The 24,221-nt window shown below is 33.5% G+C and overlaps 1 protein-coding gene across 16 annotated transcripts in view; it reads left to right on the forward strand.

Moving 5' to 3' along the window:
* The window catches only part of LOC127861814 (uncharacterized), a 66,645-nt gene that overhangs the window by 38,913 nt on the left and 3,511 nt on the right, over positions 1 to 24,221 (forward strand). For 14 of the 16 annotated variants that reach the window (XM_052400502.1, XM_052400518.1, XM_052400495.1 and 11 more), the window contains 8 exons: positions 2,456 to 2,550; positions 11,581 to 11,745; positions 11,976 to 12,091; positions 18,553 to 18,694; positions 19,512 to 19,598; positions 20,321 to 20,417; positions 20,729 to 20,844; positions 22,439 to 22,602. In XM_052400502.1, the coding sequence (XP_052256462.1) occupies positions 2,456 to 2,550; positions 11,581 to 11,745; positions 11,976 to 12,091; positions 18,553 to 18,694; positions 19,512 to 19,598; positions 20,321 to 20,417; positions 20,729 to 20,844; positions 22,439 to 22,602 (982 nt within the window). Of the gene's footprint in view, positions 1 to 2,452; positions 2,551 to 11,580; positions 11,746 to 11,975; positions 12,092 to 18,552; positions 18,695 to 19,511; positions 19,599 to 20,320; positions 20,418 to 20,728; positions 20,845 to 22,438; positions 22,603 to 24,221 lie in introns of all 16 variants that reach the window. The other 2 variants (XM_052400554.1, XM_052400611.1) reach the window with 1 other exon arrangement.

Below are 24,221 nucleotides of genomic sequence, written 5' to 3' on the forward strand. Positions count from 1 at the left end.
GAATGGCTTTGGCATCATTCAAAATATTAATCACCGAAGTCCTGTTACCTTCTCAGTTTAAGAATATTATGATGGCAGCATTATAGATACACTCTTGTCCATATATAAAGTCCTTTTGTCCATGCAACTTTTTTGTGATGTTACCACAGGGTGAATATTTAACCACAATGTGTACTTGCATACTTTCATATGTGGCTTGGATATTTTGAACACCAGTGGAGCAGTGGCCACATTTTATAGAAAAACTTAACTTGTGTCAACTGTAACTCAAAAAGTAATGATGTTTTATAATTGGGCTTAAACTTTTCTTATATGTAAATCAGCCTATCAAATTGTGCACCACCATATTTTGGTTTGGATGTTTTCTACAAAAGCAGAATTGTGGAGCTGTTACACTGTAAAGCAAATTAACAATTTTTTCATGTGTCATGGGTCATTTAAACAGTATTTCTTCTGGAGGGCTGAAACTTTACAAACATATTAACCCTTTCAGTGCGGGAACCGAATTTTGAAGGCCTTTGCAAACAGTTTGGATCCAGTGGCGTCTCATCAGGATCCAAACTGTTTGCTATTCTGATAATATTCTTTGAAAAAAATCGAAGAAAATGCTAATTTTAGAAATTCAGCAGAAGACATTTTAGCAGACGACAAATTTCCCAGCATGCAAAGGGTTAACAAGTGAATAATTTAAGCACATCCATATTTTGGCTCAGTTTGTTCCACATTAGTAGATTTTTAGACAAAAGCAGAATGAGGGGTCGTCTTTGTCAGATGGACACATTCTTAAGGATTGCTGTATATAATGTCATAGCTAATCAATAATTTATTTAATTGCATGCTTATGCATTACTACATTAAGTTTAAAATATTGATAGGCATTCTTTATTGTGTTTGTGCATGAACATATAATTAAGTTTCAGATATAGTGTTTTTTATCAGCTTTGTAACCTTCATGTTATGTTATTAGTATTTTAGTATCCATGCTCATTCAAATCATGCTCTGATCTGCTTTAAAATATAACATGTAAGGACATCCATTTTTCCTTGCACACAATTGAACCTAACATTTGAAACTGCACAAAATGTATGAATAACTTATACATGTATTGTTTAAGTCATATTGGTTATAATGTACTTGTTTTAATCTAATCATATAAGCTTCTCTATTTTTGTTTCTGTTTCTATATGTAAATAGAATGAAAATTATACACATTCATGTTTGGGCGAAATAATAAAGACTTATATGTTAATACAAAATCTTATATTTAAGATCTCCTAATCCCAAAGATTTTTACAAAATTACCAATCTGGTATCTCCTGGGTTTTCCTTTTTTAGGACAGAAAAGCTTCTTTACTTCTCATTTTTGCTTTTACTTTGTAATTCTTTACAGCTTAGATATGAATTTTGACGCGTGTGTAGTGCCTTTGAAAATTAAACAAAGAAAGTGACTTTTCTTACTTGAATACAATTTAAAAGGCTTCATTTAAACCCTTATTGATATGGATGAGCAGCACACTTCATTTAAACCCTTATTGATATGGATGAGCAGCTTCATTTAAACCCTTATTGATATGGATGAGCAGCACACAGCAATCATTTAAACCCTTATTGATATGGATGAGCAGCACACAGCAAAACACCTGAACAGACTGCTAGTAATTCTGTTTGCCTACTTATTTTCACTTTGCATATAAGTGGGAAAGGGTTCATTCAAATCTGGTAGTTTATAGGCATAGTGTATTCAATCTCTGGTTATGTTAACTTTTAACAGTTATACTTTGAGCCAGTACTAGAAGTTTCTTATGGAAGATATATATCATAAATAAATAAATAAATGTAAGTGTTTCCATATTGTTGCAACCCCAACTTTGTGAGGGAGCGTTTGATCATTTGTGGTGTGGTCATTTTATCTTAATTGGCTAAATAAAGTCACAAATATCATGATTTCTATATTCTATCACATTTCCTAAATAAACTTTGAAGTCAGTGAAATTGACTCATAAAATAGTTGTCCACCATTTTTATATTTTAAATGTGCAGCCATGGTATGGCAAACACAAAAAGTCATTTGTGTCCACAAACTATTCCACAAACTGACTAACTACAGGAGGGTAGTTTGGTTCAACTTTTTAAACTAATTTATGTTATGTTCCACTTTTCTTGTTAAAAGAATTTGCAATAATATGCACAAATCTTTAAAAAAATATCAATAAATTGTAAAGGTCACTGATTTTGGTTAATGGTGTTTTTCTTCATTTGCTTAATCATAGTAACACATTTTATGCTAGTATATACAATACAAGTCATATAAATATTTAAGTTATGGTTACTAGTAATTAATATGCAAACAAAACTTAAAATGATTATTTGTTTGTATGGATTATACTTCTGAAAAAAAAACATTAACATTAATATCATTTTCTCTGTAAATAAATTTAGAGGTTTTTTCTGCAGGGATGATTGGTGATTCCAAAAGTATCTCAGAGGAAGGAGACGAGGACAACAAATCTGGGAGAGATTTGGATTATAACACCTGGGACAATGGGCAGGTAACAATATGGGCCATGTTTGGGGATACTTGTGCATGATGCATGTATGTAAAGTGTGCCCTAGATTAGCCTGTGCAGTCCGCAAACACTAATAAGGGATGACATTTTCTGCTTTAACGAATCTTATTGCATATTAGAGGTCTCTTATAAACAAAAATTCAGTTATGGCGGAAAGTGTCTTTTCAGATCATCCTGTTGAAACTGCACAGGCTGATAAGGGACAACACTTGAGGTGCACACACTAATCCCAGTACAGACTGATAAGGGACAACACTTGAGGTGTACACACTAAAACCAGTACAGGCTGATAAGGGACAACACTTGAGGTGCACACACTAATACCAGTACAGGCTGATAAGGGACAACACTTGAGGTGCACACACTTATACCAGTACAGGCTGATAAGGGACAACACTTGAGGTGTACACACTAATCCCAGTACAGACTGATAAGGAACAACACTTGAGGTGCACACACTAATCCCAGTACAGACTGATAAGGGACAACACTTGAGGTGCACACACTAATCCCAGTACAGGCTGATAAGGGACAACACTTGAGGTGCACACACTAATCCCAGTACAGACTGATAAGGGACAACACTTGAGGTGTACACACTAAAACCAGTACAGGCTGATAAGGGACAACACTTGAGGTGCACACACTAATACCAGTACAGGCTGATAAGGGACAACACTTGAGGTGTACACACTAATCCCAGTACAGGCTGATAAGGGACAACACTTGAGGTGTACACACTAATCCCAGTACAGACTGATAAGGGACAACACTTGAGGTGCACACACTAATCCCAGTACAGACTGATAAGGGACAACACTTGAGGTGCACACACTAATCCCAGTACAGGCTGATAAGGGACAACACTTGAGGTGTACACACTAATCCTAGTACAGGCTGATAAGGGACAACACTTGAGGTGTACACACTAATCCCAGTACAGACTGATAAGGGACAACACTTGAGGTGTACACACTAATCCCAGTACAGACTGATAAGGGACAACACTTGAGGTGCACACACTAATCCCATACAGGCTGATAAGGGACAACACTTGAGGTGTACACACTAATCCCAGTACAGGCTGATAAGGGACAACACTTGAGGTGTACACACTAATCCCAGTACAGACTGATAAGGGACAACACTTGAGGTGTACACACTAAAACCAGTACAGACTGATAAGGGACAACACTTGAGGTGCACACACTTATCCCAGTACAGACTGATAAGGGACAACACTTGAGGTGCACACACTAATCCCAGTACAGGCTGATAAGGGACACCACTTGAGGTGTACACACTAAAACCAGTACAGGCTGATAAGGGACAACACTTGAGGTGTACACACTAATCCCAGTACAGACTGATAAGGGACAACACTTGAAGTGCACACACTAATCCCAGTACAGACTGATAAGGGACAACACTTGAGATGTACACACTAATCCCAGTACAGACTGATAAGGGACAACACTTGAAGTGCACACACTAATCCCAGTACAGACTGATAAGGGACAACACTTGAGATGTACACACTAATCCCAGTACAGGCTGATAAGGGACAACACTTGAGATGTACACACTAATCCCAGTACAGACTAATAAGGGACAACACTTGAGGTGCACACACTAATCCCAGTACAGGCTGATAAGGGACAACACTTGAGATGTACACACTAATACAAGTACAGACTGATAAGGGACAACACTTGAGGTGTACACACTAATCCCAGTACAGACTGATAAGGGACAACACTTGAGGTGCACACACTAATACCAGTACAGACTGATAAGGGACAACACTTGAGGTGTACACACTAATCCCAGTACAGACTGATAAGGGACAACACTTGAGGTGCACACACTAATACCAGTACAGACTGATAAGGGACAACACTTGAGGTGCACACACTAATACCAGTACAGACTGATAAGGGACAACACTTGAGATGTACACACTAATCCCAGTACAGACTGATAAGGGACAACACTTGAGGTGCACACACTAATCCCAGTACAGACTGATAAGGGACAACACTTGAGGTGCACACACTAATACCAGTTTTACCAGAACGTGACTACATGAACAAGAGATGCACTTAAATCAGGGCATGCCTTTAACTTGTTAACTTGTTTATTATATAGCAATATGATTGTTTACCCTTCATGTTTACACCTTGTCAGGGTAAAATATATATAAAAATAACTGTAAGTCTGTTCATGAACCTGTTAAAAAAGTTCATGAACTACTTCAAGAACAATTAATGACCATGTCCAAAAAAGGCAATTGGTTCATGAACAGCCATTTGTTGTTTATGTGTGTTTTTCAACATGTTTATGAACATTTCTTGAATTTGTTATTTAACAAAAAATGTCATTTTGTAATTAGTTCATTAAAATACTTTTTAAGTTAGACAAGTTTATTTCCAGAAAAATACATAGTGTGACAACAATATAAAATTGTTAGCATATATTTTGTTTGTGCAGGACTTAACATATAATTAAGTCTCTATACTCATGAAACAATTAATTAAACCTCTATTTGACATTTTTTGCAAAATTTTGTTAAGCAGGCATTCACACATCAATGATTTTTTTAGAAATTCAAATAGCAATGTAAACACCTCATTAACATGTTATGTTGCTATCATTTACCCCCTACAGAGAATGTTTGAGATGTGTTCTTGCATTACACTGTCAATCAGTCCAATTTTTTTAATTCAGTTAATTTCAAATCTGGGTTATTGAATTCCATCTATGTAACATTTGTAATTACAACCCCGTAATATTTATTTCTATTTCCTTAAAATTTTACTTTGAAAACAACATTAATTGCCAGACACTGAATAATCTTGTTTATGGTTCTGCTCAACCAGGAAATCTAATGTGTAGTTGCCGTACTATGGACTGTGCTCTGTTAACCTTTTGCATGCTGGGAAATTTGTCGTCTGCTAAAATGTCGTCTGCTGAATTTTGTAAATTAGCATTTTCTTAGATTTTTTTCAAAGAATACTATCAGAATAGCAAACAGTTTGGATCCTGATGAGACGCCACGTTTTGTGGCGTCTCATCTGGATCCAAACTGTTTGCAAAGGCCTTCAAAATTCGGTTCCAGCACTAAAAGAGTTAAAAAGTGGTTTAATGCATGTGCTTAAAGTGTTGTCTCAGATAAGCCTGTGAAGTCTGCACAGGCTAATCAGGGACGATACTTACCGCTTTTATGATATTTTTCGTCTCAAGAAAGTCTCTTCTCAGCAAAGATCAAGTTTAGGCGGAAAGTGTCGTTTGGACCTCACAGGCTAATCTGGGACGATACTAAGATACACACATGCATTAAACCTCATTTTCACAGAGCACAGCTCATATACAAATTATAGAAAAAAATCCTAAAATTTAAGATCTCATGCATACCACAGATTTAATGCATCCAGACAATTTCTGTTCCACAATTATTGTAAATCAATCCACATGAAACTTTCAAGTGTCAAATGTATTTGTTTAACATTATAATGGTTTTGAGCATTATGATTTCCACCTTGCCACAGGGTAAAGGCATCAGGTTTGTCCTCTGCTAAGGACAAAGTTTTTAAGATCTTCCAAAAGTCCTTTTTACTTTATAGCCAATTTGGTATTATCTTCTCTATTTCATCTCCACAGGAGTATGCCTTATAACCCTTTGCCACTAAGATACGTATTTTTACGCATATGTAGTCCCTTAGAAAGTTAAATTTAATTAAAGACCTTTCTTACTAGATTCAAATTTTAAAGGCTTCATTTCCAACTGTTAGATACTGATGAGCAGCAAACTGCATAAAACCTGAACAGACTGTGAGTTACTCGCAGGCTGTTCTGGTTTTATGCTGTTTGCACATACAACACCAAGCCATTTTTTGTTTGCTCCTGAGTGGGAAAGGGAGCAATCAATAAAAATAAATATAACTAAATTGTTCATTCAAAAGTTCTTGTATATTGATTAAGTGATCTCACCTTCAACTGATAAAGAATAAATTATATAAATTTAAACAGCATTATAAAGGTATTAACAATATATGTTGTATGTCAATAAAAAATAAGACATATGTTGAAAGGATAATTGGCTTTTTTTTATCAAATATATTTTTTTTTCAAACAAATGCTTTTTTTCTTCTTTAAACACAAAATCCTGATGTAAAACGCAATTTGTAAAAATGATTTTTGCTTTAAAATATTTTTTATATTTATTTTTTATGCATTAATTGAATTTTACATTATTAATTAATACTATTCTGATTTGTTCAAGGCTATTAAGATTAAGAAATCAAGTTGAAATTTAATTTATGCTTTTCTACTTAAATGTTTACAATTCCTGAAAAGCAATGTCAATGCTTTATTATGGTTTATTTTAATTCACTTTACATTTGAATAAAATGGCTTTAAAAACAGCCAAAGGCAGTAATTGTAGGCAAACATTTGCCATTTTAAAGCAAATAATAAGGAAATGAAAGAAAAAGCTCAGAGAAACACTGGAATGCATTTTTAAAAATTATTTGAAATGATATCATACATGTTTTTACAATAGTGACATGAACCGTGTTTCAGATTTTGCTTTAATGGGAAGAGTTTGTGTAATCAATATATTGAATTCAACCCGAAGATAAATTGACTTTGCGTTAACCATTATTATCGAAAGCAGTCAGCAATTATTAGGTATTATGCTGGGAAGGGATACTGTTTGTTTTTCCATAGCTGCCAGACTGGAAAGTAAAGCACTGGAGTTTGCACAGATCAATATAAAGCCGGATTTTGGTTTGGGAACTCTATGTAATATTTATCATTAATCAGTTAATAATAGATGATTACTGAGGAGCAGTTTATTGTTTTGTTATTTGTTGCATGTTTGGTGTAGAGAATGTTATCAGGAATGTTCTACTGACTGCTAAGTATACCTTATATGTAAGTGGTTTTAAATGGTCTATCTAACTTACATGTTAAAGTTATCTTGTTTTTATTACTTTTTTCACATTAAAAGAAATTATCATAATTGTATGCTAAAAGAAAAAAATTAAATATCTTGAATTAAATGCAGATCTGTTGTTACATATAATCTACAAAATCTTTCAATTTCAGATACAATTTTTATGCAATAAGCCCTTGATATGTTGTAAGTCTTTGACAGAAGAAAATTTAACATTTTAATCAGCAATTTTCGTAATTATTAATATGTCAGCATTTTAAATACTATCAAATAAAGTAGTTTATTTTATCTGTTTTTGCAAATATGTAGTCATATCATTTTCTATCATGCCTTATTTTAAAATCTTTTGCATAGCTTTATAAATGTTTTCAAAACTAAAAATGTCTTCTGTTCTTATGTGTTTATTGAATAAAAGTTTTGTGTTAAAATCTGTTACATTCTTGCATTCCACTTGTTGATTCCCTTTTATTTAACTTTAAAATGCTTTAAATACATTAAAGCTCAGAAAAATATGCAAATTTCAATTTAAAACATCCTGGGAAATTGGTTTTCATGAATGTGTAATCATGCAGGATATGTTGTTTCAAATAAAGATTAGGTAGTAACATTTGCAAAACAAAACAATTGAGCTGTAATTGTCGCTGCTCTTTCATTTTTTCCCAACAGGTTTGACAAACCGTTTGTGTATGATTTATTGTCCCATACCGGTTTCACAGAAGGGGGCTTATGGTTTGCGCTCTGCAGTGTGTCTGTCAGTCCGTAAGTCTGTGAGTCTGTCACACCTTCTGGAGCCTGCGCTAAACTTTAAAAGTTCTTAATATTTTTTCATGAAACTTGAAACATGGATAGATGGCAATATGGATATTATGCACATCATTTCATTTTGTTCCAACAAAAATTCTGGTTGCTATGGCAACAAATAAAAAAAATCTGACAATGGTGGAGCCGGTAGGGGACATATATTGCTTGGCAATAGTCTTGTTCTTACTATCTCTGTTTTTAATTATAATAAAATGCCTTCATAATTTATGATCAGCTTTCATCAAAAAGCATTATTATAAACGTAATAAGATGAACATTTGGCATTAATTGACATTATAACGTTACAATGTGGCTTGAAACGCTTTTTAGTTTTTGTAATGCATAAAAACTGGTAATCTGTTTCATGAAAATAAACAATGTTTAAAATGCAATCAAAATTGATCTTTATGTATATTTTATTGCTAATATTGATAGAAGTAGTTATCGACTTTTATTGAATGGTTTTCTATCGTTTCAGTGACAATACCATATACATCAAAATTAATTATGATGAATGCTTTAAATTGTTTGCTTGCTTGATCGAAAATAACAGCTTTAAATATGTGTTTTTCGGATGAATGATCTTTGTAATTTTAAAAGAAATTTCATGTAATTGTACTTAGTTTTTTATGACCTATGAAATATCAGTGGGCCAGAAACCAGAAACGATATGATCATGTATTGATAAACAATGGAGCCACCTTAGGAGTAAATGGGCTTAATGCAAGTATTGTCTGGAGCCACCTAGGAGTAAATGGGCTTAATGCAAGTATTGTCTGGAGCCACCTAGGAGTAAATGGGCTTAATGCAAGTATTGTCTGGAGCCACCTAGGAGTAAATGGGCTTAATGCAAGTATTGTCTGGAGCCACCTAGGAGTAAATAGGCTTAATGCAAGTATTGTCTGGAGCCACCTAGGAGTAAATGGGCTTAATGCAAGTATTGTCTGGAGCCACCCTAGGAGTAAATGGGCTTAATGCAAGTATTGTCTGGAGCCACCTAGGAGTAAATGGGCTTAATGCAAGTATTGTCTGGAGCCACCTAGGAGTAAATGGGCTTAATGCAAGTATTGTCTGGAGCCACCTAGGAGTAAATGGGCTTAATGCAAGTATTGTCTGGAGCCACCTAGGAGTAAATAGGCTTAATGCAAGTATTGTCTGGAGCCACCTAGGAGTAAATGGGCTTAATGCAAGTATTGTCTGGAGCCACCCTAGGAGTAAATGGGCTAAATGCAAGTAAACAATGGAGCCACCTAGAAGTAAATGGGCTTAATGTAAGTAAACAATGGAGCCACCTAGGAGTAAATGGGCTTAATGCAAGTAAACAATGGAGCCACCTAGGAGTAAATGGGCTTAATGCAAGTAAACAATGGAGCCACCTAGGAGTAAATGGGCTTAATGCAAGTAAACAATGGAGCCACCCTAGGAGTAAATGGGCTTAATGCAAGTAAACAATGGAGCCACCCTAGGAGTAAATGGGCTTAATGCAAGTAAACAATGGAGCCACCCGAGGAGTAAATGGGCTTAATGCAAGTATTGTATGGAGCCACCCTAGAAGTAAATGGGCTTAATGCAAGTATTGTATGGAGCCACCCTAGAAGTAAATGGGCTTAATGCAAGTAAACAATGGAGCCACCCTAGAAGTAAATGGGCTTAATGCAAGTAAACAATGGAGCCACCCTAGAAGTAAATGGGCTTAATGCAAGTATTGTATGGAGCCACCCTAGAAGTAAATGGGCTTAATGCAAGTATTGTATGGAGCCACCCTAGAAGTTAATGGGCTTAATGCAAGTAAACAATGGAGCCACCCTAGAAGTAAATGGGCTTAATGCAAGTAAACAATGGAGCCACCCTAGAAGTAAATGGGCTTAATGCAAGTATTGTATGGAGCCACCTAGGAGTAAATGGGCTTAATGCAAGTATTGTATGGAGCCACCCTAGAAGTAAATGGGCTTAATGCAAGTAAACAATGGAGCCACCCTAGAAGTAAATGGGCTTAATGCAAGTAAACAATGGAGCCACCCTAGAAGTAAATGGGCTTAATGCAAGTATTGTATGGAGCCACCTAGGAGTAAATGGGCTTAATGCAAGTATTGTATGGAGCCACCCTAGAAGTAAATGGGCTTAATGAAAGTAAACAATGGAGCCACCCTAGGAGTAAATGGGCTTAATGCAAGTATTGTATGGAGCCACCCTAGAAGTAAATGGGCTTAATGCAAGTATTGTATGGAGCCACCCTAGAAGTAAATGGGCTTAATGCAAGTAAACAATGGAGCCACCCTAGAAGTAAATGGGCTTAATGCAAGTATTGTATGGAGCCACCCTAGAAGTAAATGGGCTTAATGCAAGTCAACAATGGAGCCACCCTAGAAGTAAATGGGCTTAATGCAAGTAAACAATGGAGCCACCCTAGAAGTAAATGGGCTTAATGCAAGTATTGTATGGAGCCACCTAGGAGTAAATGGGGTTAATGCAAGTATTGTATGAAGCCACCCTAGAAGTAAATGGGCTTAATGCAAGTAAACAATGGAGCCACCCTAGAAGTAAATGGGCTTAATGCAAGTAAACAATGGAGCCTCCCTAGAAGTAAATGGGCTTAATGCAAGTATTGTATGGAGCCACCTAGGAGTAAATGGGCTTAATGCAAGTATTGTATGGAGCCACCCTAGAAGTAAATGGGCTTAATGCAAGTAAACAATGGAGCCACCCTAGAAGTAAATGGGCTTAATGCAAGTATTGTATGGAGCCACCTAGGAGTAAATGGGCTTAATGCAAGTATTGTATGGAGCCACCCTAGAAGTAAATGGGCTTAATGCAAGTATTGTCCCAAAATAGTCTGCAATCAGGAAGCACACATTCCACATAAACTGGATTTAAAATTAGAAGAAACTTACTCTAAACACAAAATACTATATAAGCTTACAATGTTTTTGCGCTGATAAGCCTGTGTGAACTGCACAAGCTAATCTGGGGCTGCACTTTATGCACATGCATTTAGACCGGTTTTGCAAGAGCCCAGCTCGTTTATATAGAGGGTATTGGTTTGTTTACAAAGGATATAGAGTGTATTGGTTTGTTTACAAAGGATATAGAGGGTATTGGTTTGTTTACAAAGGATATTTTATAACAGGAGGTGTAATATAAAACACATTTAAATAGCCACACTAAAAATGTTTTCAACTTTAAGGAATCCATCTCTTAAATGTCCGAATAATGGACAGTCTGCAATATTTAAGAGGGTATTTCCTACATTGCAGGTGATCAAGGGTGCAAGCAGTCAAGGTCACACTGACCTGGACACGACCCTGCGACCCCCAAGCCCTCGTGACCCACCCCCAAGCCCGGAGCTCTCCAAAAAGAAGGAACCCAAGGAGATACCCTTGCCAACAACTGCCCCAAAGACCAAGGATTGTAAGAAAAAGGTATATCTTGACTGTAATAGAAATATAGGTAAAGAACTTGATTTTTGAGGCTAAGCTTGCGAAACATTAAATTTTATCTAAGATAGTGAATGTTCTGAAGCGAAGCTGTCTGTATAAGGCTATGTATTTAATCGGTTTACTATGAAATTTGATAGGGTTTATTACACTATGTTTTTCTTTCCATGAATGGAAAAATGTAAGGAATATAACTTGACCTCTTTTTTTTGAAGACCAAAAAGCCGGTTGAGCGTGTACGAACCATGAAGGCGACAGACGAGCCTCCTGTGGAAGTTCAGCCCACTGCGACCGAAGAGACTCGGCCCCCTGAGGTCGTACTTACAGTCAGGTATGTCCCCTGCGATAGCTTCTTGTTTTTCCAATCTTTCGCTACTGTTTTCACAAGTTAAAATATCTGAACCTTTCCCAAAGCAAAATTTACCTATTCTTTTTAGTTAACAGAACAATTTTCCCAATCCTTATGGTCAGCTACCAAGAAAAATACTTAATGAACTAAAATAAAGATTTTCTAAGCAATTTCTTTACATTAAAATGAATATTTTAAAAAAGCATAGAGGATGCAAATTTATATCTAATTACCTATAATATATATGTATATTTATTGACTCAATTTAACTTATGTCTTCCCAAAACTTTGACTGGTTCAATATAAAAATTTATGCTGGCACTTACATTGTACCAAACAGACAAGTAAGTTGGCTTAAACAGCATTTTCGTAGTCTTTGAAATTTGACATGCCAAACCAGGGCTCGAATTTAACTTTTCTCTCTACTAGCAAAACATTGCGAGCAGCTTAAATACCAGCTCGCAAAATCAAAAACATTCTCGCAAAATTTGCTGGAAACATAAATAAAAGCAAGTTTGTATATAAGTTTAGTACTATTAAAACTAAATAAAATATGACATCAACCACAAGTTTGGGTGTTATATATGAAGTTCTTTTCCCCACTTGTTCACTGTTTTCGTGGAAGAATTTAATTTCCGTTTTTTTTTCTCAACTCAACGGTTAACTTTGCTTTACATTTCATTTTGTTATTTCAATCTGTGGGCAAAAAGAAACTAGTTATTTTTCGCTTCGACGACATGACTGTTCAGGTTTTTATGTCTTTTATAGTGAACATGTGTGGATAATCAACTGTTTCATGTTCTTTGTACCAATACCATCCGCATATATGTACTATAAGTATACCAGTCTACATACAAAGTGCGATCTTCCGCATATGGGTATTCGGACGTTCTATTAATGGACCTGGGGTTTAGCGTTCACAACGTCGAGCGCATTTAGCAATATAACTCTTTTTTTTCACTCTTTCTTCACTCGCAAAAGATTTCTAGTGGCTTAAAACTTAACTCGCAATCGGTATTTTCCACTCGCATTTTGCGAGTGTGCGAGTGTTAATTTCGAGCCCTGCAAACAATTCAAAATGTCTTTATGATCAGTAGATTACATCATCATTTATGTAGACCAGGGTGTTGTTAGGGTACAGTGTATATAAAAGGGGGACAACTGTATGTGATAATATTTTTTACATTTTATGTTGCCTCCCCTGTGAAAATGTTTCTTGTTTACTTGACTGTATCGCATTCTGAAGACAAAGTATACAAACTGCCAAAAGTTGTAGCTTTTAAATAACTTTGACATTGTAGTTACAGAAAACAATGTTAAATTATGTTAGGTTTGAAAAAAATCTGTCATTCTGGTGCACATACATTTTTCATCACTCAGGCTTTAAAAACCTATTACTGGTGTGTTTTTGAGAATTATAGAACTTACCATTATTGTTTAAATGATAAACTTTTCCTCCTATATATGACAAACAAGCATTGAAAATTATGTTATTTTATAAATAGCATTATACAACAACTATTTTACTGACATAATTAAAAGACAATAATAATTATTGTTTTTAAACAGGATGTTCAAAATGGTTAGAAAGCAATAGTTGCAATCCTTGTTATTTTGTGTGGGTACAAAATGATGACAAAAAAGTTTAAACATGAAAAACTAATAATATTAAAAATGACCTGAAATTTTTACAAAACCCTTATTTATATTTTTGCGATGAACCATATTTTGAAGAAATTCTCAAAAGTCAGATGGTTAAATAAGTAGTTGTGTGATGCATTGTTTGACTGACAACTAAAAACCACACTTATGATACTGTATAATCAACATTATTAAATAAGCAAAGAACGTGGCGTCTCATCAGGATCCAAACTGTTCGCTATTCTTATAGTATTTTTTGAAAAACAAATCGAAGAAAATGCTAATTTTAGAAATTCAGCAGACGACATTTTAGCAGACGATACATTTCCCAGCATGCAAAGGGTTAAGCTAAATTAATTTTAGAAGACATATTTGTGTGTGGCTTTTCTTAATGTACATTGTATTAAGTTACATCTTGTCTGCCAAAAGTGAGAAAGCCCAATGTTATCAGATTCTAAAACCTTTTCAATTTTTACCAATATGTTTTGGCGTACTCATGCTCATTTCAATAGGGAGTATTTCAATAATTTGAGTATTGGGTATTCCATGAATTATTAACACTGTTACACAGTAAGTTTTTATTTGGTCAATGTCTTAATAAATTTTCTGTGATAAATTAGAAATACACATATAGCAAAATATTCTGATACCAATTTAAAGTGTTTTCATTATTAAGTATTTAGTTGATTTTTTTATTTTCATGGTTAAAATTTTAACACAAATCCATACCATTGTTGTGTATGCTTTAGTACTAAAACAACTGCACAGTTTTAAGGATATAAAAAAAAATCTATTCCAAAAGAGGGAGTTTCAATATATTGTCATGATTTTGATATTACACCTTTGTTAATTTGTAAGGTTATAAACTTTCAATATTTAACTGCTGAAGCTTATGGATTTAATCAAGTTCCTCAGGTTTAAAGAATGATAAAGGAGTGTTTGCTTAAAGGCTTAGAACTCAATTTAATAAATGCGTGGTGTAAGATACAAATTGAAATTTGTACTGGAATTACAAACTTCTTTTACAGTCATAAGTTGTCTCTTTAGTTTCCAGTGGATAATCAATGATTTAGTTTTAAATGTAAGTATTGTTTTAAATGTCAATTATATAACACTGTTGTTTATTATTGGTTTAAGATTATTTAAAGTAAATGCTAGTTTATTTAATTATATTTTTTACAATTTGCTCCTTGCATTATTTTGCTACATAAGCCAACACATGCGGGTATGGCTTGTTAAAAATTAATGTAAGAAGCTAAAATCAGGATTTTAAATATTTAGCAATATGTAACAAAAATGTATCCATGTGCATATTGATTTTGATTGATTGATTCATCAATAAATTAGTTCATTCTTTAATTTGTTTGTTATTTCATTCATTTACTACTTTATTAAGTAATTGATATATTAGATCACAGTTACAGTGATGCATTAAATCAGTGGTTGCTTGTTTTCATGGAAAATGGATCAATCAACCTATAAAATGACAAGAAAGTATGGAATTAAACTTTTAACTCTTTCAGTGCTGGAACCGAATTTTGAAGGCCTTTGCAAACAGTTTGGATCCAGATGAGACGCCACAAAATGTGGCGTCTCATCAGGATCCAAACTGTTTGCTATTCTAATAGTATTCTTTAAAAAAGCGAAGAAAATGCTAATTTTAGAAATTCAGCAGACGACATTTTAGCAGACAACAAATTTCCCAGCATGCAAAGGGTTAACCATCAGTCCAATATGAGTTTTGCACCAATTTTGCTGTATAAATTTGTCTTCATGATTATAGTTGTTTTGTTCATGTATGCATTTTTTTATATATTGAACTCGCTGTCTTTGACATCAATAGTTATAACACACAAAAAATGTTCAGATAGTTTACTGTTTAAATATTGATCAAGTGCTTTACAAAATTCTGAAAGATAAGTGCTAATTCCTCTTTTATCGAAGAGCTCAGGGTCATCCATAATATATTTACAGATGAGCATGTGTACATAGTAACAACATGTTGTGGTTGATTGCAGGACATAATTTTACACACAGATTTGAACAGAGTTCCAAAGTTGTCATGATAAATTTTGCTCATAAAAAAAGTGTGCCATCGTCTCTTGAAAAGGAAAATAAGGACATCTGTTTTTGTAAGCTTATTTTGTATTATTAGTTTGTCATTTAATCATTATGTAACTTTGCATTGGTAAAGATTCAATTTTCTTTTTTAGGTTAAAGTGACCTTCGAGATATAGTATAATAGGTTTAACAACGTCTCTTTAAGTAATTTTAAGAAAACCACACCATTTTCCTTCCATAGGAAAGGAGTTTAATCTTAGTGTGTGATAAACTTAAAACAATTTTGAATATTCTACATTTATTACCTCAAATTGGCCACACAATTGAAGACAAAACATATTTAAAGTTAAGATACAAGAAATGCCATTTTAACTCTTTCAGTGCTGCAACCGAATTTTGAAGGCCTTTGCAAACAGTTTGGATCCAGATGAGACGCCACAAAACGTGGCATCTCATCAGGATCCAAACTGTTAGCTATTCTGATAGTATTCTTTGAAAAAATCAAAGAAGATGCTAATTTTAGAAATTCAGCAGACAACATTTTAGCAGACGAAAAATTTCCCAGCATGCAAAGGGTTAAAACTCTTGACTTCTGAGTCTTATGAAAAAGCAAGTGTGCAGAGATTTTTTGGGTCATAATTTTTGAAAAAAGGAAGGCTTGTATTTCTCTTTCAAGTTTAAGTCCTGTGATGTCTTATCTGAAGGAAAGGCTTTAGATTGATTCGATTTATAAGATGTCTGGATTCGTGGGATTTGTTGTTAAAGACATAATTTGATTATATTGATCTAAGTATAGATAAATTGATAAAAAGAATGGATTGTAAAATGTTGCGTTCAAGTGTCCGAGCATATACTCATTACTCTGTGGATATGTGGCAGTAATGCTGGATGGAATCAAGAAAATAGCATGTAAGTTGTGTGTTTTTTTTCCAGAACATTAGTTTGTATTAAAAAAAACAGTTTTGAACTTACAAAATTATATAATATCCAATTCATTATATTATTATTTTTTTAAATATGCACTTGCTTTGTTCTGCAAACCAATTATTTAAATTTAAATTAAATGGCATTTGAAACACAAATTGTGAAGGGTAAATATAAATTATAATGTTCAATTCAAATTTTGAAATATATTTACTGATAGTCCTAAGTCTGTTGACTTGAAATTTACAATGGACACACATCTAATACCAAAAATGATATTTTTGCTTAATAACTCAAAATATTAAATTTTCTAACCAAATCTAAGCAAATCTCCCAACAGATATTTATGGTTGTTTTACCATAAAAATCATATTCCTTTGAATATTAGAAATAATTGTTAAGACATAGGTGACAATAATCAAAGAGTAAATTAAATATTGTGTATAATGGTTCAAATTTATTGGTCAGGCATTTGTTGTGTCCACTTCAACATGAGATATTGACCATATTTTCATTTCAGTGAATTTCACCAATAAATATCAATTGGCAATTGCAAAACCAAATTAAGTATTTTGCTTGAGAAAAACAAAGTTAAGGAAAATGTGTTTGATTTATCTTACACTGGTTACACATCCGAAAAGAAATACATTAAAATGTCACCTATATAGGTTTATCATTTGAATGCATTTGAATAAATTGTAAAAGGATATAAAGCTCAATATTTTAAATAAATATTTGAAGAAAGAGATTATTGATCAATAATTTTGCTCTTTGGATGATTGGGTGATCTTGATTTACAGACATTTTAGCACAAGTCTATTAAATAGTGTCTCAGATTATTGAATAAAGCAAGTGTCCGTGTATTGATCAGAATGTATTAAATACAATTTTGTTTTACAAGTACAGATACATCACAGGAGAAAACTCTTAAAGTATTTGATTTGAAAGAATGTATTGTTTGGATCATTGGTTACCATTGAGACCTTGGGCATTTAAACACTTGCTTTTTAAATTATCCCGCCCCCACACCTTTGGTTATTATGAATTTATATTGTATTAAGAAAAAAAAGTAACTGAGGACAAAGTGACTTACTTTTCTTCAAAGTGTGTGAATGCTTTTTGATCAATGTCTAAACATTTTAGCTTGTTTTAAATTGCTGATCTCCTTCAAACTGAATTATTTATTTCATTCACAAGTTGACTTGGTTTACTTGACCACTGTGTCACATCTTTTATTACTACCAGTGACCATTGTGTAGTATAGAGGACAATCAAACTCTGAATATTTGTTTAGCTTTGTAAGAGAATAGGTATGAATACCACTTTTATAACCAGTATTTCAAAATCATAAAACACGATCATATTGGACTGATTTATCCCAAATCTGATGTTTTTCATTGTTATTCGGGATTATTAATTTTGAAAATGGGGTTAGTAAGATACTTTTTGTTGTATTGTTTTTATCATTCTTATAACTTTGTTTGTGAAAACTGGTTGATCAATAGGTGTATTACTTGTGTTTTAGGTTTTTATCTTATTTTGTTTCTTTTTGTGCATGTGTACTTTAAAGCATGGATGATCATTTGTAATATTCAATTAAAGCTTGCTGTCTTTAGAACACTTTTAATACAAAGTAAAATGTTACATTGTGTATAAATGGTATAAGTTTATTGTATAAAAAGTGATTGACCATTCACTTAAACTAGGGAAGCTTGGGATCATTCATTAATATTTATTATTGTCCACACATAAATCATCTTATGCAAATACAATTATCACTCACATTCCCGCGTAATAAAAAATGTTTATATTTTTAGTGACAACGTTGACAGCAAGCGCGATATTCAAGTGCCAGATCTGCCTGACTTGGAAACCAAGGAGACGAATCGTAAAGAGAAGGGAAAACCTAAACGACATCTCATAGAGACCGAAGATGACTTGCTTAAGCCGGACCTTAACGTAAGACATGAAACATATCTTAACAAGTAATTGATTTAAGATATGAAACATAGCTAAACAAGTTATTGATGTAAGACATGAAACATCTAAACAAGTAATTGATATACGATATGAAACTTATTTAAACAAGTTATTGATGTAAGACGTTAGACATATCTTAACAAGTCATGTAAGACATGAAACATATCTAAACAAGTAATAAATGTAAGACATGAAAAATATATAAACATATCTTAACAAATCATACATGTAAGACATGAAACATATCTTAAAAAGGCATAAATGCAAGACATGAAACATATCTAAACAAGTCATAAATGAAAGACATGAAACATATCTAAACCAGTCATAAATGTTAGACATGTAAGACATGAAACATATCTTTACCAGTCATTTATGTAAGAAATAAAACATATCTAAACAAGTCATTGATGTAAGACATGAAAATATATAAATAAGTCATAAATGTAAGATATGAAACATATCTAAACAAGTCCTTAATGTAAGACATGAACCACATACAAACAAGTCGTAAATGTAAGACATGAAACATATTTAAGTAAGTCATAAATGAAATACATAAAACATATGTAAACAAGTAATTGATGTTAGGCATTAAACATATCTAAACAAATCATATCTAAGCAAGACATTTATTGTATAATTTACACTTATGACCAGACATGGAAGATATCTTAACATGATGTTAATGTATGACTAGACAAATAATTTTGGGAATTTGTTTTTTTTAGTTTACTGAAATTTTTTATTTATACATTATTGGACAAATTTGATGATGTTATGTGTTTTTTTGCAGGACATTTTGAACGAACAGCTGAGGTTGAGCAGGCCTGAATTTGATTGGTCTAACATGGAAACTACAAACGGTGGAGAAGAAGTAAAGGTAAGACCTTGTCAAATTTGATTGGTCTAACATGGTAACTACAAACGGCCGAGAAGAAATTAAGGTAAGACCTTGTCATATTTGATTGGTCTAACATGGAAACTACAATTGGTGGAGAAGAAGTGAAGGTAGGACCTTGTCAAATTTAATTGGTCTAACATGGAAACTACAAACAGTGGAGAAAAAGTTAAGGTAAGACCTCTTCATAAATATAAAGAAAACAATAAAATACCTTAAAATATTACTAAGGATTGTATTTTACCAAAACTCCTTATCATTTTCTCGACATAAGCTTAAAGTTGCATATGAAAAGAGTAAATCTGATTAAAACTCCTAACAGGGCTTGCACTTGTGATAAACGTTTACCATTTATGGGGTTCTATGTCTAATATTCATCTGTGTCATGGTTTGATATTCCAATCACTTTATTTTAAATCCTTGCTCTTTTAAACTTTGAGAAAACAATCTTTACCATCAATCTTGGACAATCAACCTCGGACAATCAACCTCGGACAATCTACCTCGGACAATCAACCTTGGACAATCAACTTTTGACAATAAATCTTTGGACAGACAACTTTGGACAATTTAAGCTTAGCCATTCAACCTTGAGCGATCAATATTGGGCACACAATTTGGAAAATACAACTTTTTGCCAAACAGAAGATTTGAGGGTTCTATGTTTGTCTACTTTTACTTACGAGCTCTTTACAATATTTTAGCGGCACCCTCAGATCAAGTCCTGGATACAGGGCCGCCTGGCTCTCTCACAGCAATCTAGTCGCTTTGAGCTCCCCATGGACATGAAAAGGCTTGAAAGTAAGTGTAATGGTCTAGGGTAGAGAAGACAAGGGTTAGCTTTGAGTAAATATATTTTTATTTACCTAGACTTAAAAATAATGTACTGTAAGCTGTTGAGATAACTATTAATATCTAACATTTAATGTTGAAACAAAATTGTGTAAAAAAATAAATAAATTAATATAAACTTAAAGCTAATTTTTTTTCATTATTTATAATTATATTTATGTATTGCTGTATGCAAGGTTATTATATATTAAATTCAACATGTGTTTTGTTTGAATTCTGATGTACCTTAAGTGGCATTCAACCTCAACTGTTCATTGTAGCCATGACACCTCAAGAATACATCAGGAAACACTGTATCATAACCTCACGGAGGCAGAACCTATACCAAAAAATATTCATGAAGAACAAGGACAAGTCTGCTACAATACTCTATAAGGTAATTTGTATGCCCCCATTGGAAGCAGACAGCAGATAGCAGTTGCAATTTCAGTCAGTGGGAGAACCATATTGATGTTAGTTTTAAATAACATGGCACAGATGCAAACTATCATAAGACAACGTATTGCATGTTATGACGGACTCCCTACCTCAATGGCCAAGATCCCATTTAAATGTTAAAGTTCAAATTTCCCACCCATTTAATTGCCAAGTATTCTGAAAATTTGTTACAATGATTTCCCATAGCCATTTTTATAACATTTGAATATTAAGGAAACATTTAGAAAGTATTCTGCTAACCATAACAAATGTTTAGAAAGATCTGGACTCTGTCACATTTCATTTTCTTACTATACTATTGTATCTTGCAAAGGCATGGTTCAAAAGGATTTACATTGTAAAATAACATTGAGCCTCACTATTGCACTGCAATATGTGATTGGTCCCGACTTTTACACTGTAATATGTGATTGGCCCTGACTTTTACACTGTAATATGTGATTGGCCCTGACTTTTACACTGTAATATGTGATTGGCCCTGACTTTTACACTGTAATATGTGATTGGCCCTGACTTTTACACTGTAATATGTGATTGGCCCTGACTTTTACACTGTAATATGTAATTGGCCCTGACTTTTACACTGTAATATGTGATTGGTAATCACAATTGCACTGTAATATGTGACTGGTCCACAATATTGCACTGTAATATGTGATTACAATGACTATTACACTGTAATATGTGATTGGCCCTGACTTTTACACTGTAATATGTGATTGGCCCTGACTTTTACACTGTAATATGTGATTGGCCCTGACTTTTACACTGTAATATGTGATTGGCCCTGACTTTTACACTGTAATATGTGATTGGCCCTGACTTTTACACTGTAATATGTAATTGGCCCTGACTTTTACACTGTAATATGTAATTGGCCATGACTTTTACACTGTAATATGTGATTGGTAATCACAATTGCACTGTAATATGTGACTGGTCCACAATATTGCACTGTAATATGTGATTACAATGACTATTACACTGTAATATGTGATTGGTCCTGACTATTACACTGTAATATCAGATTGGTCCTGACTATTACACTGTAATATCAGATTGGTCCTGACTATTACACTGTAATATCAGATTGGTCCTGACTATTACACTGTAATATCAGATTGGTCCTGACTATTACACTGTAATATCAGATTGGTCCTGACTATTACACTGTAATATCAGATTGGTCCTGACTATTAAACTGTAATATGTGACTGGTCCTCAATATTGCACTGCAATACGTGATTTGTGCTCTCTATTGCACTGCAATATGTGATTAGTCCTCACTATTCTACTGCAATATGTGATTGGTCCTCACTATTCTACTGCAATATGTGATTAGTCCTCACTATTCTACTGCAATATGTGATTAGTCCTCACTATTCTACTGCAATATGTGATTAGTCCTCACTATTCTACTGCAATATGTGATTAGTCCTCACTATTCTACTGCAATATGTGATTAGTCCTCACTATTCTACTGCAATATGTGATTGGTCCTCACTACATGTGTATTTCACTGTACATTCCAGGATCTTGACCGCTCCCTGAAGGACGTACTGGTGAACACGATCACCTCAGAGCAGGTTCAGGATGTTCTCAAGTCACTTGAGATTGATGAGCAGACCAGAGTGGACCAGAAACTCTTCTACGGAGTTGCTGCATATGCTGAACGAGTCCTGTATCCAAAATTTGTGTAAGTTTTTACCCTGATTGCATTTTGTTTATACCTATTTTCACCTTTTCCATACATATTCACACTAGTGTTGACAATCTGATTTATTAATCCTCTGCAGGGATTCAGTCTAAATTTTGTCTAAAGTTATTTTTGTTGTTATAAGAAATGCTGAGTTGTGAATTTTAACTCTCTCCGTGCGGGAACCGAATTTTGAAGGCCTTTGCAAACTGTTTGCTATCCTGATAGTATTCTTGGAAAAAAATCTAAGAAAATGCTAATTTTAGAAATTCTGCAGACGACGTTTTAGCAGACGACAAATTTCCCAGCATGCAAAGGGTTAAGATTTAAGTTATGATTTTCTTAATGATACTAATATTGGAAGAATAATGTGTTTTACACATAATGGGCAAAGTTGAGTGGACTATCTGTTAACTTGTCCTTAAAACTTTGAAAATATGGTGCAGTTTTCAATTCAAGATTTAAATGAGCGTTCTTATCATGCCTGCCTTGAATATTATTATAAAATTGGGACAATTAGCAAAAATTATATGCGAGGACAAAAAACATTTGTGAAATAGAATCCAATTCAGAAAAAAGCTTTTATTTCTGAATTATCAAGTGACATTGCAAACAAGAATCAGTCAGTATAAGAAAAACGAAAAACAGAACATATTATTGTCTTAAATGCAAGACAGATTTTAAGAGAATGTTTCAAAAGTAAGATGGATAGCATATAATCAGATTCACCTAAAGAATTGTGGAAAATGTTCAATACATATCCCGAAATCCGAACAGGGAAATCATTGAATTTAATAAATGAGTTTGTTGAGAACTCTAAAAATCTGGCTACAAACGAAGGTATAATAAATAATGAAAAAAAGTATAAATTTTGTTCTCAATTTCGACAGTATACCCATAACTCTGAAAGTTCTCACCCGGGGCTTGACAGATAAATAAAGGGGAGGAAATTGTAATGGCTAGAAAACGATTAGGAAATAAAAAGGCATGTTCTTCGGACAACATGATATACCAATATTTTAAAGACAGTGTCCATAAATAGGCCATGCATTGGAAATGTTATTTAATCATATTCTCAAGTCGTGGAAATTCCCTCATAATCAGAATCAGGTTTTAATGGTGTGTGGTAGTATCCAGAATCTGTTAACGGTAGCAGCGTTGAAACAAAGAGCTGAACATATATAGCTTTATGAGAGAATTGAATTTCAATTGCCCAGAATTGACATTTGTGTATTTAATTTCTGACTGCATAATTTTTGTCTCAATCAAAAATTGAATTTTATCATAAACTTAAATTTGTTTAAAAAAAAGAGCTTTTTTTTACATATTACATTGTCACAAAAATCATATATATTTTTTTCAAAATGCATAACAAAGATTGTCGTTATTTTGCCACATGTGTATATATGATTGCTCTATTGTTGTAGTTGTTTTGGCGATGAGCTGTATATGCTGAAGTTGCAAATAAATTATCTAAACTATCTGATATTCTGGAAGTAACATTTTTTCCTACTACATACCTTGTAGCACAGAGGAATATTTGCTCAAGTTGATAGAGCTTGAGATTGCCTTTGACCTGTTAGGGTGAGTTACTGATGAGCCTTCAATGGCTTTCAGGC

Source organism: Dreissena polymorpha, chromosome 1 (genome assembly GCF_020536995.1).
Source record: "Dreissena polymorpha isolate Duluth1 chromosome 1, UMN_Dpol_1.0, whole genome shotgun sequence".
In the NCBI taxonomy this organism is placed as follows: domain Eukaryota; kingdom Metazoa; phylum Mollusca; class Bivalvia; order Myida; family Dreissenidae; genus Dreissena; species Dreissena polymorpha.